Below are 14,837 nucleotides of genomic sequence, written 5' to 3' on the forward strand. Positions count from 1 at the left end.
GGAAGGAAGGAAGCAAGCAAGCAAGCAAACATGCATGTATGTATGTATGTATGTATGTATGTATGTATGTATGTATGTATGTATGTATGTATGTATGTATGTATGTATGTATGTATGTATGTATGTATGTATGTATGTATGTATGTATGTATGTATGTATGTATGTATGTATGTATGTATGTATGTATGTATGCATGTATGTATGTTATATGAATGTATGTATGTATATATGTATGTATGTATGTATGTATGTATGTATGTATGTATGTATGTATGTATGTATGTATGTATGTATGTATGTATGTATGTATGTATGTATGTATGTATGTATGTATGTATGTATCTAAGTAAGGAATGAAGGAAGAAAGGAAGGAAAGAAGAAAGGAAGGAAGAAAGGAAGGAAGGAAGAAAGGAAGGAAGGATGCCTGTCTGTCTGTCTCTCTGTATGTCTGTCTGAAAATGTATTTATTTGTATTTGCATGTATGTATGTGAGTGTGTCTACGTATATATTTAACTAAACAGATAACATTGTAATACGTGCATTAAAAAGCAATTGGGATTTTTTGTCCAAAGAGATTGCCGTACCCCCAAAATGTGTAACTTGTAACCAGGCTTTAAAACTGAGATAGCATGCAACGCATTAGACATTTTTAAATGAGCAAATATTTAAACTGCATCGTTATAGAAAATATCGCGACGTTTGTGCTGATTCTGTATGAATTGTGTGGGGAGATTGTACTAAACAATAAAGATTCACATCCATACACAAAAAGCATTGATATTTGCAATATTCTGTCGTACTCTCTGACAAAAAAAAAAGCTTTTTATAAATTTTGGCCTGCCAACTTACTCTTCCAACATCGATGGATTAAATAAAGCCTTTGGGTGACACTAAAGTTGTCAAAAATTATTAAACTGGAGACTTTAAAAAACCCAAAAACAAACAAACAAACAAAAAACCTATGTATACCTTTTATATATATATCGATCTCTGCCAAAAGAGAATGGTGAAAATATTGCAAATAATGTATTTCAAGAATTAAGATTTACATTATGCTGTATACATATTTGCAATATTACTTAAAATGATGATGCGATACCCGGCACACAAGATACTTATTATTATATACTGCAAACGGGGGGGGGGGCTTTTAAAAAAATTGACGGCGTTTTACTCGGGTCTGAAAAAATCTCGACTGCACCCGGTATCGATCGTAGTCCCTTTGTGTGTGAAGCCAGTGCTCTACCAACTAAGCTATCGGGACCCGGTTTATTTGGTATAGTAAGTAGATTTTTAGTGTCGAAGGAGCGAAGTTTATCTTCATTGTTTCTCTCTCCTTTTTGTAATTTTGAAAGGGCGGTAAGAATTACTTGCTAACTTTTGAATGGGACTTCTTAGGAGTCTCATGTTTCAGATATTTAAAAATAAGTTGAGGGTAAATCTTCATAACGTGATAGATACATAATACCCAATGTGGCAATACTTCATTATTATTGTCTATTCTGCACTCTAACGAACAGGGGGGAGGGGGGGGGTTTGATTCCGCAATACATCAGCATTCTTTCAACTTATCCCTCCCAACACATTAAGCCACACAACCCAGATGTGAATGACTGCTGAGTCTCAATAAAATCTAAGGAAAAAAAAAACACTTAAGGATCGGCCTAGGGAAACGCAATATTTTATGTTCCTGCCAGTTCATTTGACCAATTACAGACTAATGAACCATAAAGACCCCGACTTAGGCCTATTCAACTGTGACAAATCTATTTTAAGTTCAATTCATTTTTTTCTATTCAAACAGTTACTTATTATCGACATAAGAATATATTTTTTTAGTCCATATCAAATAAAATACCATCGTAAAGTGTTTGTTAGCGTTTCACTGACCGTTTACAATATTTTAAATCTCTTATAAAATGATTCTATAAAAAGCATACTACCACAAATTCATATATATCGTTAGCTATTTTTGTAGTAACAAAACTATGAACGAAGAAATAGAAACAAGGTGTGCATTGAGTTGATAAAAGAAGAAGAAGAAAAAGAAGAAAAAGAAGAAGAAGAAGAAAAATAAGAAGAAGAAGAAGAAGAAGAAGAAGAAGAAGAAGAAGAAGAAGAAGAAGAGAAGAAGAAAGAAGAAGAAGAAGAAGAAGAAGAAGAAGAAGAAGAAGAAGAAGAAGAAGAAGAAGAGAAGAACGGCGACGACGACAGCAACAACAACAACAACAACAACAGCAACAACAATCACAGCAACAACATCAACAATGACAACAATAACGATGATGTCGACGACAATGAAGACGATGACGACGACGACGACAACAACGACAGGGGATGGAAGAGTTTGAAGGCAAGGACAAAATCGATTTGGTTTGCTAAAGGTCCCTATCGCCATCCGCCATGCTGCAGGCTGTGCGCACGCACGAAGACATTCTCTCCATCTATCGATTTGATCAAAACCGATAACCTTTCTTTACGGTCACTGTCGTTGCGGGACGAAAAGAGGCACCAAAAAAATGGTTGTAAAGTTCATTACAAGGACAGTCCTTTCTTCACATATGGGACCCATCTAATCAATCAGGTATCACTTCACTTGTGGATGGACTGATAGATACAAATATGTTTGTTTAGTTTTTTTTTGTTTTGTTTTTTCAGACCTGCAAAAAAGTGCACGGGATTCGTTACCCTTTATAAGTGACAAATGATATTGTCTAATTATTTGCAAATCGCAAGTGTTTGTCGGTTTCTTAATTTTGAAAAAAATAAAAATATTCTATGTTATTGATTATCCGTATACTAAAAGAGAGATGAAGTAAGAAAAAGAGAGAAGATAGATAGATAGATAGATAGATAGATAGATAGATAGATAGATAGATAGATAGATAGATAGATAGATAGATAGAGAGAGAGATAGATATATAGATAGAAAGATAGATAGAAAGATAGCTAGGTAGATAGATAGAGGGAAAAGAGAGACAAAGAGCGAGAGTGAGAGAGAGAGAGAGAGTGAGAGAGAGAGAGAGAGAGAGAGAGAGAGAGAGAGAGAGAGAGAGAGAGAGAGAGAGAGAATGAGAATGAGAATTAAGTACGGCCAAAGCTATGGGTAGGCCAGTCAAATAATATGGCTTCTATAGAGGATTGGAGGGGGCTTTATTCTTATCCAAAGTAGATAAGGATGGATAAGTAGGCGTAATCACCTTTCTACACAATGTATAAGGGGATATACCTTCTACGATTCACTAATAAAACACTTTTTTCTCTCTTCCTTAGTAGAAGTAGTAGTAGTAGTAGTAGTAGTAGTAGTAGTAGTAGTAGTAGTAGTAGTAGTAGTAGTAGTAGTAGTAGTAGTAGTAGTAGTAGTAGTAGTAGTAGTAGTAGTAGTAGTAGTAGTAGTAGTAGTAGTAGTAGTAGTAGTAAGTAGTATAGTAGTAGATAGTAGTAGTAGTAGTAGTAGTAGTAGTAGTAGTAGTAGTAGTAGTAGTAGTAGTATTTGTAGTAGAAGTAGTAGTAGTAGTAGTAGTAGTAGTATAGTAGTAGTATAGTAGTAGTAGTAGTAGTAGTAGTAGTAGTAGTATATAGTAGTAGTAGTAGCAGTAGTAGTAGTAGTAGTAGTAGTAGTAGTAGTAGTAGTAGTAGTAGTAGTAGTAGTAGTAGTAGTAGTAGTAGTAGTAGTAGTAGTAGTAGTAGTACATAAACATTTTGTTGACTTCAACAGTCTATCAAGATGACCCCAACGTGCTAAGACACCCAAGAACTTCAATTCACTGCAAAGACGTCCTTAAAAAAAAAACACTTGAGCTTTTATATAGCGCAATATCCACTAACCGTTCTCATGGCGCTTTACAAGACATCAGCGAAATTTAACATGACAAAGCTGTTAACGTCCATGTATTCACTTTACACCCGAGTACGGTGAGAGAATGTGAGTATAGAGACTTTCGCTCAGAGTCCTAGATTTGTGTCTTTTTGACAAATTGTGAGCCATCTTAATTTATCGATGATAAAGTAATTAATGAAATTAAAAGTTTTCTGACCAAATGTTTTACAAGTGTTTTGTCAGACAGTGTGGCAGTCCGCATGCTGTCCTCTTGCATACCTCATACCGTCTTATCATTAATATTATTACTTATTCTTATCACATTTGACCCCTGCATGGGGCAAACCTGGCGTCTTTCTGAGGAAGCCTCTAGCAAGCTCATAATCTGGAGACCGCGAGTTTAAATGTTTTGGGTCTCTCTCTCTCTCTCTCTCTCTCTCTCTCTCTCTCTCTCTCTCTCTCTCTCTCTCTCTCTCTCTCTCTCTCTCTCTCTCTCTCTCTCTCTCTCAGGCATTATCATTAATATCAGATCCGCTGTCCTCAATTTTTAAAAAAATAATTAATAATACAAACATTTTTATTTTTATGTTCGCCACAAAAAAAGCTTTGCTTCCATAGTCGACTGGTTAAGGTGACCCCCCCCCCCCTCTTCCACACACACACACACACACACACACACACACACACACACACACACACACACCTTTTTCCGAAATTGTCAAAAACTATCAAAAAGGCTCAAACCAGAGAACTCTAAAAGATAAAGAGATGATGTGTTAGCAGATGTCTTGATACCTAATACACGTAGATCTTGAGCCAGTCGATAAGTAGGAAGCGATCCGGAGAGCAGTTGATTTATTTATTTATTTTATTTTTTTTTTTTTGCAGTGCTTGGCTTACTGGAACTATCAAATTAATTTGACGGAAACATAGACATCCATTGCGTTAGACCGACGTTCTCTCCAAAGGGCAGCGAGCAATAATTGTCAGTAGTTTTTAAAGCTACATAAACCAGTATAAATACCAGCTCCGTATACCTTACGGTTCTGAAGGACTACCACCACCGAGATGTAGGTCTAAACTCATACGATGACACAGGTGGGAAATTTTGGACACAGCCAGTCTGATGGATACATAATTGTTGTTGTAAGAGGTAACAGAGTTTATCCATAGCAAACTAGAGAGCGCTCCAAACAGTAATGATTATAATGGGACAGTTAGTGTCACAAGTCAAGCTATCCATATCTAAGCTGCCGCATACTGACAAAACATTTTTTCTCGTACTATTTGGACAGAAAGCTTTAAATTCATAATACTATTATATCGATCGATCAAAAATGACCCCAAACGTGTCAAAAATTCTTAAACCCAAGACCTCATACCTTTTCTATCTACATACCTATCTATCTGTTCTCCTCTCTCTCTCTCTCTCTCTCTCTCTCTCTCTCTCTCTCTCTCTCTCTCTCTCTCTCTCTCGCTATCTGTGTGTGTGTGTGTGTGTGTGTGTGTGTGTGTGCGCGCGCGCGCGTGTGTCCCTCCCTCTTCCTCTCCTATCTCTCAGTTTAATTTTCCAAAATTTATGAACCCTTTAGTACTATAACTGATATAAAATATGGCACACATAATATGCAACAGACAAGAATAAAAGTTTGGCCCTTATTTACTTGTTGGGGTTTGTTTTGATTTTTTTTTTCTTCCGAATTTTCTCAATGGTGGTAACATTGAGTACAACCGAAACAAGTTATACTGCATTTTATTTTGATTATTGTTGCGCTGACGATGGGTGTGTACCCGAAGAGTCCCGAACTCGGCAGACTCTAAACCATTCATTCCATTCGTTCATTCTCTGCGTAAAGGGAATTTGTAAATTAATGCAAACATTAAACGATAACAAGGAATACTATTGGAGAAAAAAAAAACGCGAACATTTATATAGAGCAATTTCAATTAAATGTGCTTAAAGCGCTTGCACTAGCCAACAATAATACTTAATTTTTAATTATTTTTTTTTATTTTTTAACCCGGCGACCCATATAAAATGTAAGCTCCTGAAAGTAACGACTAACATGAATGGATGTCTTGGATACGAATGTAAAGCACTGGCGGCTAAGAATTTGAGTTCGAGACTGACTCGCACAGAAGGATCTAAAATTGAAATACAACCCAAATCAAAACAAAATGTTTTCACTTCAACTCCTACAACATAGAGCTATTTTATTTATTTGTTGGGGTTTGTTTTGATTTTTTTTCTTCCGAATTTTCTCAATGGTGGTAACATTGAGTACAACCGAAACAAGTTATACTGCATTTTATTTTGATTATTGTTGTGCTGACGATCGGTGTGTACCCGAAACGTCCATTGTCTGTATTGCGCCCATCCGAAGCCTCTCCATTATCACTCTTTCGTTAGTATTCTATGATCAGGCAGGATCATTTGGATGTATTCAGTGAATGGATTTATGGGATCTCCATGGCATACAAATTTAAAACAACGAAGGGAAGGTCAACACCACTGAGTACAAATTCCATGCCAGTCATTATGGCACGCACGAAGCACACTTTTCTCTACACATTACCATTAATGTAATGATACAAATTCATAATTACGAAAATCATTACTGTGTTAATGTGTATGTGTGTGAGCGGAGAGGTAAATGCCGCTGTGTGATTGTACCTCTTTGTCTATAGCAAGACACTAACCAGAATGATACAGAATATCTCTCTCTCTCTCTCTCTCTCTCTCTCTCTCTCTCTCTCTCTCTCTCTCTCTCTCTCTCTCTCTCACTCTCTCTCTCTCTCTCTCTACCCCTCTTGCCCTTCGGCATATTCTAGAACTATTGCATACACCCTTAATGTCAGATTATCTATTCTTGGATTGGAAACTAAATCAATTGAAAATCGAGGGTATGGTCTCTCTCTCTCTCTCTCTCTCTCTCTCTCTCTCTCTCTCTCTCTCTCTCTCTCTCTCTCTCTCTCTCTCTCTCTCTCTCTCTCTCTCACACAATCTATCTACCTATCAATCTACCTACTTCCTTACCTACCTACCTACCTACCTGCCTACCTACCTACTTACCTAGGTACCTATCTATCTATCAATCCATCCTGCTCTTCGGCAGTACTATTGCATGCGCCCATAAAGTCAGATTTCCTATTTTTGGATTGTTTACTAACTAAACCAAATGAAAATTTAGGGCAGGGGCAGGGATACAGATCGATGATTTCAAAGTAAAAATAAAACAGTACAAAAGGAAGGCTGGCTATATAGTAATTATTGTATAGGCCTAGAGAATTTACTTTACAATAAAGTCTTGTGAAAAATTCAATATGCTCGGCGGCAGTCTTTCGGTACAAAGTATTATGTAGTAGGGTGAGGATAGTAGCCAGAGGATGGGAGTCAGGAAGACTGAAAGAAAAAAAAGTATTAGGATAACGCCGGAGGAGGAGGAGATGGAGGAGGGGGAGGAGGAGGAGGAGAGGCGATGGAGAAGGAGGAGGAGAGGCGATGGAGAAGGAGGAGGAGGTGTGGAGAAGTAGAACGAAGGGCGGAGGATGGGTATCAGATGACGAGAATGAAGAAGAGAATGGGTAACGGTCGTCTATACATCATATTCTATTGAAATATACCATCTCTATACTAGTCTAAAAGAAAAAAATTGGTCCTCATTAAATTCACAATAAACATCTTTGATAAGGAGTTGGAAGTGTTGTGGTTGCAAATTGGTATTACAAATACATGAGGATGAGGATGAGGAGGATGAGGAGGAGGAGGAGGAGGAGGAGGAGGAGGAGGAGGAGGAGGAGGAGGAGGTAGAGGAGAAGACGAAGAAGAAGAAGAAGAAGAAGAAGAAGAAGAAGAAGAAGAAGAAGAAGAAGAAGAAGAAGAAGAAGAAGAAGAAGAAGAAGAAGAAGAAGAAGAAGAAGAAGAAGAAGGGGAGGACAGGTGATGGAGAAGAATGAGAAGGAGGATAAGGAGGCGTGGAGAAGTAGGACGACGGGCGGAGATGAGGAGAACGAAGAAGAGAATGGGTAACGGGCGTCTATACATCTTATTCTATTGAGGCCATTCCTATTAGGAGATCTCTAAAAATAAGTTTCTGATTGCAACACATTCTATACAAAAAAATGGGTCCTCGTTATAATTCACAATAATATCATTATTGATAAGGTGTGGGAAGTTTTGTCGTTGTAAATTGGAGTACACGCCGATGCAGCTATGTTGGTCACGTGGTCATAATATATTATTTTGGGACTCCCTCAAGCGGAATGCGATGAAGTTAACGTCGATAGAAATCAGTTCTGCATTACACAGAAAAAAAAACACTTTTTTTTTCATTTTGGCCAGAATTAAATAAATGTAAAATAAAAAATTATAATAAAATACCCTTTATTCATTCCATAGGGGAAATTTGCCTCTAGGGTCTATTCCAGGGGAAAACTGGAATAACCCAAGCGTCAACCGCAGTGCAGCGCCGCAAATTGAGCTAGGGCGAGGTGGCTTGCTCAATCAAGGGCAGCGGCGGGTGATGGAACTCAGTATCTTTAGGGTAGGAAGCAAAGACCGTCCCGCCGAGCCACGCTGCCCTCGATGAATACAAATTTCTTACCTGTATTTCTGGGTTTTTTTTAGATAAAAAAAAGTAAACCCAAGATTCACGTTGAAGGTTTCTCTGGAGTCTCTGGCTAAAGACTTTTTGACAAATTGAAGATCGTCTTAATCTTAAGTCATTATATTATTATTTGAAGTTTTTACAAAATTAAATTACCAAAATGAAAAGAGACGTTTTCTCGGTCTAAAGTTGTAAATATCGTTGCTGGGTTTGCTTTTAATTCGTTTTTATCTTCTTTAATAAGGAGAGCGAGACGACCATAGAGTGGATGAAGCATCCTGTTACATCAATGAGATTCAAATTCGAGTCGAAACTTGCTTTCGACATTTTTTAGTTGTTGTTGTTGTTGTTGTTTTTATTGTGTTGGTTTTTTGTTTGTTTGTTTGTTTGTTTTTTGTTGTTGTTTTTATTGTGTTGATTTTTAAATTAATTTAATATTATTTTTTTAAAATATAAATATATTTTTTTCGTTATACATATTTTTGTTCTAGGTGAACAGGAGGTTAAGCAGATTATCAACCTCTAATTCATTTCTTGGATGACATGGATGCGGCATGTTGACACTGCGCCTTTGTAAGTTGAGCTCTTCAAAGCACGCGGGTTAGCACCTTGATAATTATAGTTAAACCTTTTGTCGCATGACTCCTCTATTTGGGGTGACCATCAGCTTGAAATGAATGATACGCCACGACAATAAATGACAAGAGAATCCATAGCACTTGCAAAAAGGTAGGCGGTCGCGAAGGCGTGGTTATTAAAGTGTTCAGGGTTTCATTTCGTTATCGATCGATCTGTTAATTTCTCTATGCCTACTCTCTCTTTCTCTCTCTCTCTCTCTCTCTCTCTCTCTCTCTCTCTCTCTCTCTCTCTCTCTCTCTCTCTCTCTCTTTTTTTTTTTTTTTTTCTCTCTCTCTCTTTCTTTCTTTCTCTCAATATATGCGTGTTAGTGTGTCCCACTTCTCTCTATTATTTATCTATCCAACTGTCTATCTAATTTCTTTCACGCCCCCCCCCCTCTCTCTCTCTCTCTTTATCTATTATCTTTTTATCCACTATTCTCTCTCTCTCTCTCTCTCTCTCTCTCTCTCTCTCTCTCTCTCTCTCTCTCTCTCTCTCTCTCTCTCTCTCTCTCTCTCTCTCTCTTTCTTTCTCTCTCTCTCTCTATTTTTTTTTTCTATCGATCTACCTATTTAACCTAATCTCCCCTCCCCTCCCACACACGTCATTTTTCCCCCACTCGCTTTTCTTTTCCTCCCCTACACTCTCACTGCTACTATTATCCTCATGTCTCCCTCCTCCTCCTCCACACATTCCACCACGTCCTTTTCCCACCCCAGTCAACCGTTACGAATACATACACACGGGACTGACTGACTGACTGAACGGTGACCGCCGTAAACACAAACGGAGAAGAAGGAAGGAATAACCCAGAGATCAATTACGGTGACTGCGACGGTAAAATAATATGTATATATGAAAGTGGTAACTGCGATACGACATAGGCAATAACATAATAATCGAAGTGACTCATCGTTAGCCGGCTCATTATGATACGATATATATAGGTTATTACCACGATGACGTGACAAATACGAGCAGAGACAAAAGGAATTTGGTATCAGAAGCAGACCTCCGCCCCTACCCGGACCACACTAAAAAAATGTTATCACCCTCCCCCCCAAAAAAAGGAAAAATAAAGAAAGAGAGAGAGAGAGAGAGAGAGAGAGAGAGAGAGAGAGAGAGAGAGAGAGAGAGAGAGAACGATATCAATCATGACCAGTGATTAGTTTACATGCAGAGCCAGGCTCTTAATCCTGCACTGCGTATTGTCGTGTTTTTTTGGTGTTTTTTTGCTTTTGTTTGCTTGCTTTATTTTGGCTGTTGCTTTATCATTTTTTTTTATTTTTTTTTGTTTTGTATAATTTTGTTGTTTGGTTTTCTTTTTCTTTTTCTTTTTTTTTTTGGAGGTAGTGTTTTTTTAGTTTGTTCACTCAGCTTTGTTATTGTTTTAGACAGCCATTTTCATGATTAGTTCTCACTAAACTATATCTATCAAACTATAAACTGTCAAGATTTTACAGAGTTTTGTGTCTTAGTACGTCACATCCGGCTAGCAGGTGTTGTGAGTATTTCATATAGACGCATATCATCAATACAAAACATAAATTCAGCCAAAGAAAAACAAACACCATTCATTTGTGATGATGATGATGATGATGATGATGATGATGATGATGATGACAATGTACCGACGACAGGATCGATAACGACGACGATGACAATTCACGGTGGAAGTTGTGGTGGTGAACTAGGAGTGAGCCAGTAAAACACACAGATTGGAAAATCCATAACATTATATTTATTGTACTGTGTTATGCAAATAAACCAGCAACACAACACGTGACAAAACTAAAGTTACATGTGCTCAGACGATGATGAGTGGTGTCGTATTTCCAACATCAAACGGATTGAGCACAGGAACCGCCCACTGCGAATGTGCTCACATGAGAGCACTTAGGATGCCAACTTAGACTTAGACCCGTGGTCAAGTCCTCAAGTGGGAACGTTCAGTTGAGCACAATAACAAGACTTTGCTTCTATTCTGAATAGATTTGATCGTGATAAAAGAAGAAAAAAGGCCACTTTCAAAATATCATGGTGAGGGTTTTTATCTTATTGTATTTTGTCAATTGTTTGTTCTTGTATCGCTTTGGAGAGGAGGGAAGAGGAATGCTATTTTCTGTTCTCTTTTTTTTTCTCTTTTCTCTCTCTCTATCTCTTTTTCTCCAAGGTCTCCATTTTTAGAAACCCCTTCTACTTCTACTCTATAACCTTTTGAGTTTACCACCATGTGATTTTCACAGGCACTGAAGAGACCCAAAAAGTGTCTCAAGCACCATCGCAAACAGCAACAAAACAAGCAAGAACTCACCCCCCCCCCCCCCCCCAAAGAGAAAGAATGAAATATATTATTATTATTATTATTATATATTATTATTATATAATAATAATAATAATAATAATAATAATAAATAATAATAATAATAATAATAATAATAATAAAAATAATAATAATAATTTAATGTTATATAAAAGTAATAAAATGGACCTTTTACATTTAATTTATTAGTATATTATTATCGACCGAGGAACATACACCAAAGAATTACAATTATTTAATTACTCATATTATATCCTTACGCCACACTGACTAAAAATGGTCTTATCCTGATATGCCTGATAATTGATTAAAATTCAACCCTGTTTTGCTTGTTTTTCAAGTAATATGTCACTTGAAAAACTTAAGTATGCAGTAATAGTAATAGTGGTAGTAGTAGTCGTCGTAGATAGTTGCATTAAAAGTAGTAGTAGTAGTAGTAGTAGTAGTAGTAGTAGTAGTAGTAGTAGTATGAAGTAGTAGTAGTATCAATAGTAGTAGTAGTAGTAGTAGTAGTAGTAGTAGTAGTAGTAGTAGTAGTAGTAGTAGTAGTAGTAGTAGTAGTAGTAGTAATAGGAAAAGTAGTAGTAGTCATCGTAATAGTAGTAGTAGTAGTAGTAGTAGTAGTAGTAGTAGTAGTAGTAGTAGTAGTAGTAGTAGTAGAGTTAAGGAGAAGAAGGGGTTGGAGAAGGGAGGAAGAAGAGGATGAGAGAGAGAGAGAGAGAGAGAGAGAGAGAGAGAGAGAGAGAGAGAGAGAGAGGAGGGGGAGGAAGGTGAGGAGGAGGAGAGGTGGAGGGGATGAGGAGAAGGAGGTGGAGTGGATGAGGAGGGGGGGGGGGGTGGGAGGATAAGGAGAGGAGTAGCTATTTTTTAACAACCAAGTGTCTCAAACTCTAGATCTATCCCCTAAACTTACTGTTTTGTTTTTTTGGAGAATGAGGAGGCCCTTTACCAGACCCATTGGGCTCTTGGAGTCCCTTCCCCTTCCTTAACAAAACGTCCCCATGTCTGCTGATCCAAATACTGTCTATTCCAGAGTCGTAGACGTCCTGGTAAAATCCTTGAGTGGGATTCCGATACAAGAAATGAGCACACTGATAACACACTGCCCAAGCTTGCTCCTCACTGATAGGGTTGTTGAACACTTTCAGAATATCCACAAAAGGTAAAATCTCCATTATTTTGAATTTATGTTAACCGAAAAAGAAAACCAGATAAGCAACATAAATCCAGGGTTGATAAATCCAAAACGAATTTATTTTTCACACTCACATCGTCGAAACCCAGAGAACAGAAATTCAAAAACTTATGCTGTTCGTCACAGCTTTGACCGTTAGCGGAGACGAATCGGCATAACAAAACTCAAAACTTGAGTCGAAGAGTAAAGCTGTCGCCCAGTTGTTTCCAAGTTTGCCTGCGACAACGATGGGAAAGTCGCGGGCCGCGGCGGGTCTGTTGTGTTGGTTGAATTTGTGTGACTTACTGCAAGGGCCCGCTACTCCCACTTGATTGAACTAACGGGAAGTTGATCTAATGATCAAGAAGTCCAGTTTGGCATTTCTATTGCCAAATCAAAGATTAATACACGAATAAGTAAGCAAATAAATAAATAAATAAATAATTTTACATTAGAGTCAGATGATGTATAGAATCCAGGCGATTGTTTAAAATAACTTATCTCAATGATCCCGTATCTTTTTTTTTTAACAATCAAATCATAATAATATGTAGTTGGGTTCTCAAAATTAAAAGTTTTGAAGAAATGCTTTAAAAAAAATTGAGCTTTTATCTAGAACATTATCCACTAACCGTGCTCAAAGGGCTTTATATTTAACACGCAGGACGGGACAGGAAACCTGTTTGGCGATATTACAATTTTTTCGGACAAAAACAACGCTCTTAACGGCCAGGTACTCATTTTACACGTGAGTACGGTGAGAGGATGTGAGTAAAGAGCCTTTTCCAAGGACTCCACTATGCGCCGAGCGAGGCTCGAACCCAGGACCTTCCGATCCAAAAGCGCGTGCCATACCACAAGACCACATAAAGCGCTTCACAGGTTGATCTATCTACCTCAATCAACATCTTAACATAAAAGCATATTAAGGCCGTGAATGACAACAGGTCTTTTTTGGACAGTTCAATTTTTTGTTTTTGAAAGTCAAATAAGTATCCGGACTGAGGGATTGATATCAAAAGGATGACAGAAATAGCTTAGCAAAGAGTCGACAAAAAGTGTGTACAGAGTATCAATCTTCAAATATCTTGTTTTGTTTTGCTTTTGTTTGTTTTTTTGTTTGTGTGTTTATTTTGTTCTTTTTTAAAAAAAAAATTAATATTGATGTTTTTATGTAGAATTTTATAATCCCCCCACCCCACCCCTCCCCCCGAACCCCCCCCCCCCCCCCCCCCCCCCCAAAAAAAAAAAAAAAAAAAAACTCCTTCATTTCATTAGCCTTACCGCAGTTTTCTTACAAATTGGCTATTTTAAATTACTTGTAATAGTATTCGAAGAGTAAAACAAACTGGCATTGTCATTATTTGTCGCATTAGCGGCGGTGATCAGTCAAGCATAATATAAGATAATATTGCATTCTACTGTTGTAAAAGCGGATTAAATTATATTTCCCTTGCTCAGAAAGCTACTGAATTTTTTAACTTGAGCACGAATCCAAGCAGAGATTCCCAACCTCCTTTTTTTCTCTCCTAATTTGCACAGCTAGAATTTACACAGAATAAGATTAATGGATTGTGTTTCCTGATTACTCGAATTGGAGCGAGAAGAACTTGGCTGAGTCAAACTTTCTATAGAATTTTAACTGTTTGATTGTGAAGGCTCAAGATGGATCCGGAGTTTATGGCGTGTAACGGAAAATTACAATTGCTTTTTATCCTTTGGACAGGACGCCATTTGATCGCAAAGCGCTTTCCGCCAAATCTAAGAGACCCAGTTACCCATTCACTGCTGGGTAGACAGGGGGATCAGAAAAGAATCTCGGCTACATCCGGGATTGATCTCGGTCCCTTTGCGCGTGAAGCGAGTGCGCTACAAACTGAGCTATCGGGACCCCCAGATGGGTGTCAATGATCGTAGAACTCCGGCCCTGGTAATGCAACCTTGAGTAAGGCACTTTGCTTGGTGTAGAATGTGACGGAATGAGTACTGTGTAATTGTAATGGTTTGTTGTTGACAATTGAAATTGAAAGTAGTCCTTCAGAGCCATTAGGCTCATGATGGATCCGGAGGTTATTCCGGTTTCTATAGCGTGAATTACTCTTTATCCTTTGAACATGATGCTAGTTTATCGCAAAGTGCTTTCCGCAAAAACTAACAGACCGAGCAGCCTCCATTCACTGCTGAGTAGACATGTTAGGGTGGTGTGTGTGGGTGGGGGGGGGGGGGGGATCTCAACTGCACCCGAGGTCCTAGGTTTGAGAGTTTTTGCCAAGATGAAGATCGTTTAAATCGA

General features: G+C 37.9%; 1 protein-coding gene across 2 annotated transcripts in view; it reads right to left on the reverse strand.

Moving 5' to 3' along the window:
• LOC144977333 (uncharacterized) overlaps window positions 1-12,920 on the reverse strand; it is a 252,281-nt gene extending 239,361 nt beyond the window's left edge. For both annotated transcript variants that reach the window (XM_078922418.1, XM_078922417.1), the window contains exon 1: window positions 12,284-12,920. In XM_078922418.1, coding sequence (XP_078778544.1) covers window positions 12,284-12,545 — 262 coding nt within the window. In that variant the 5' untranslated portion in view covers window positions 12,546-12,920. The remainder of the gene's footprint in view (window positions 1-12,283) is intronic.
• Window positions 12,921-14,837: the final 1,917 nt, after the last annotated feature.

The sequence above is a fragment of the Berghia stephanieae genome, chromosome 7 (genome assembly GCF_034508935.2).
Source record: "Berghia stephanieae isolate SIO BIC M18660-M18661 chromosome 7, UCSD_Bste_1.3, whole genome shotgun sequence".
Taxonomy (NCBI): Eukaryota; Metazoa; Mollusca; class Gastropoda; order Nudibranchia; family Aeolidiidae; genus Berghia; species Berghia stephanieae.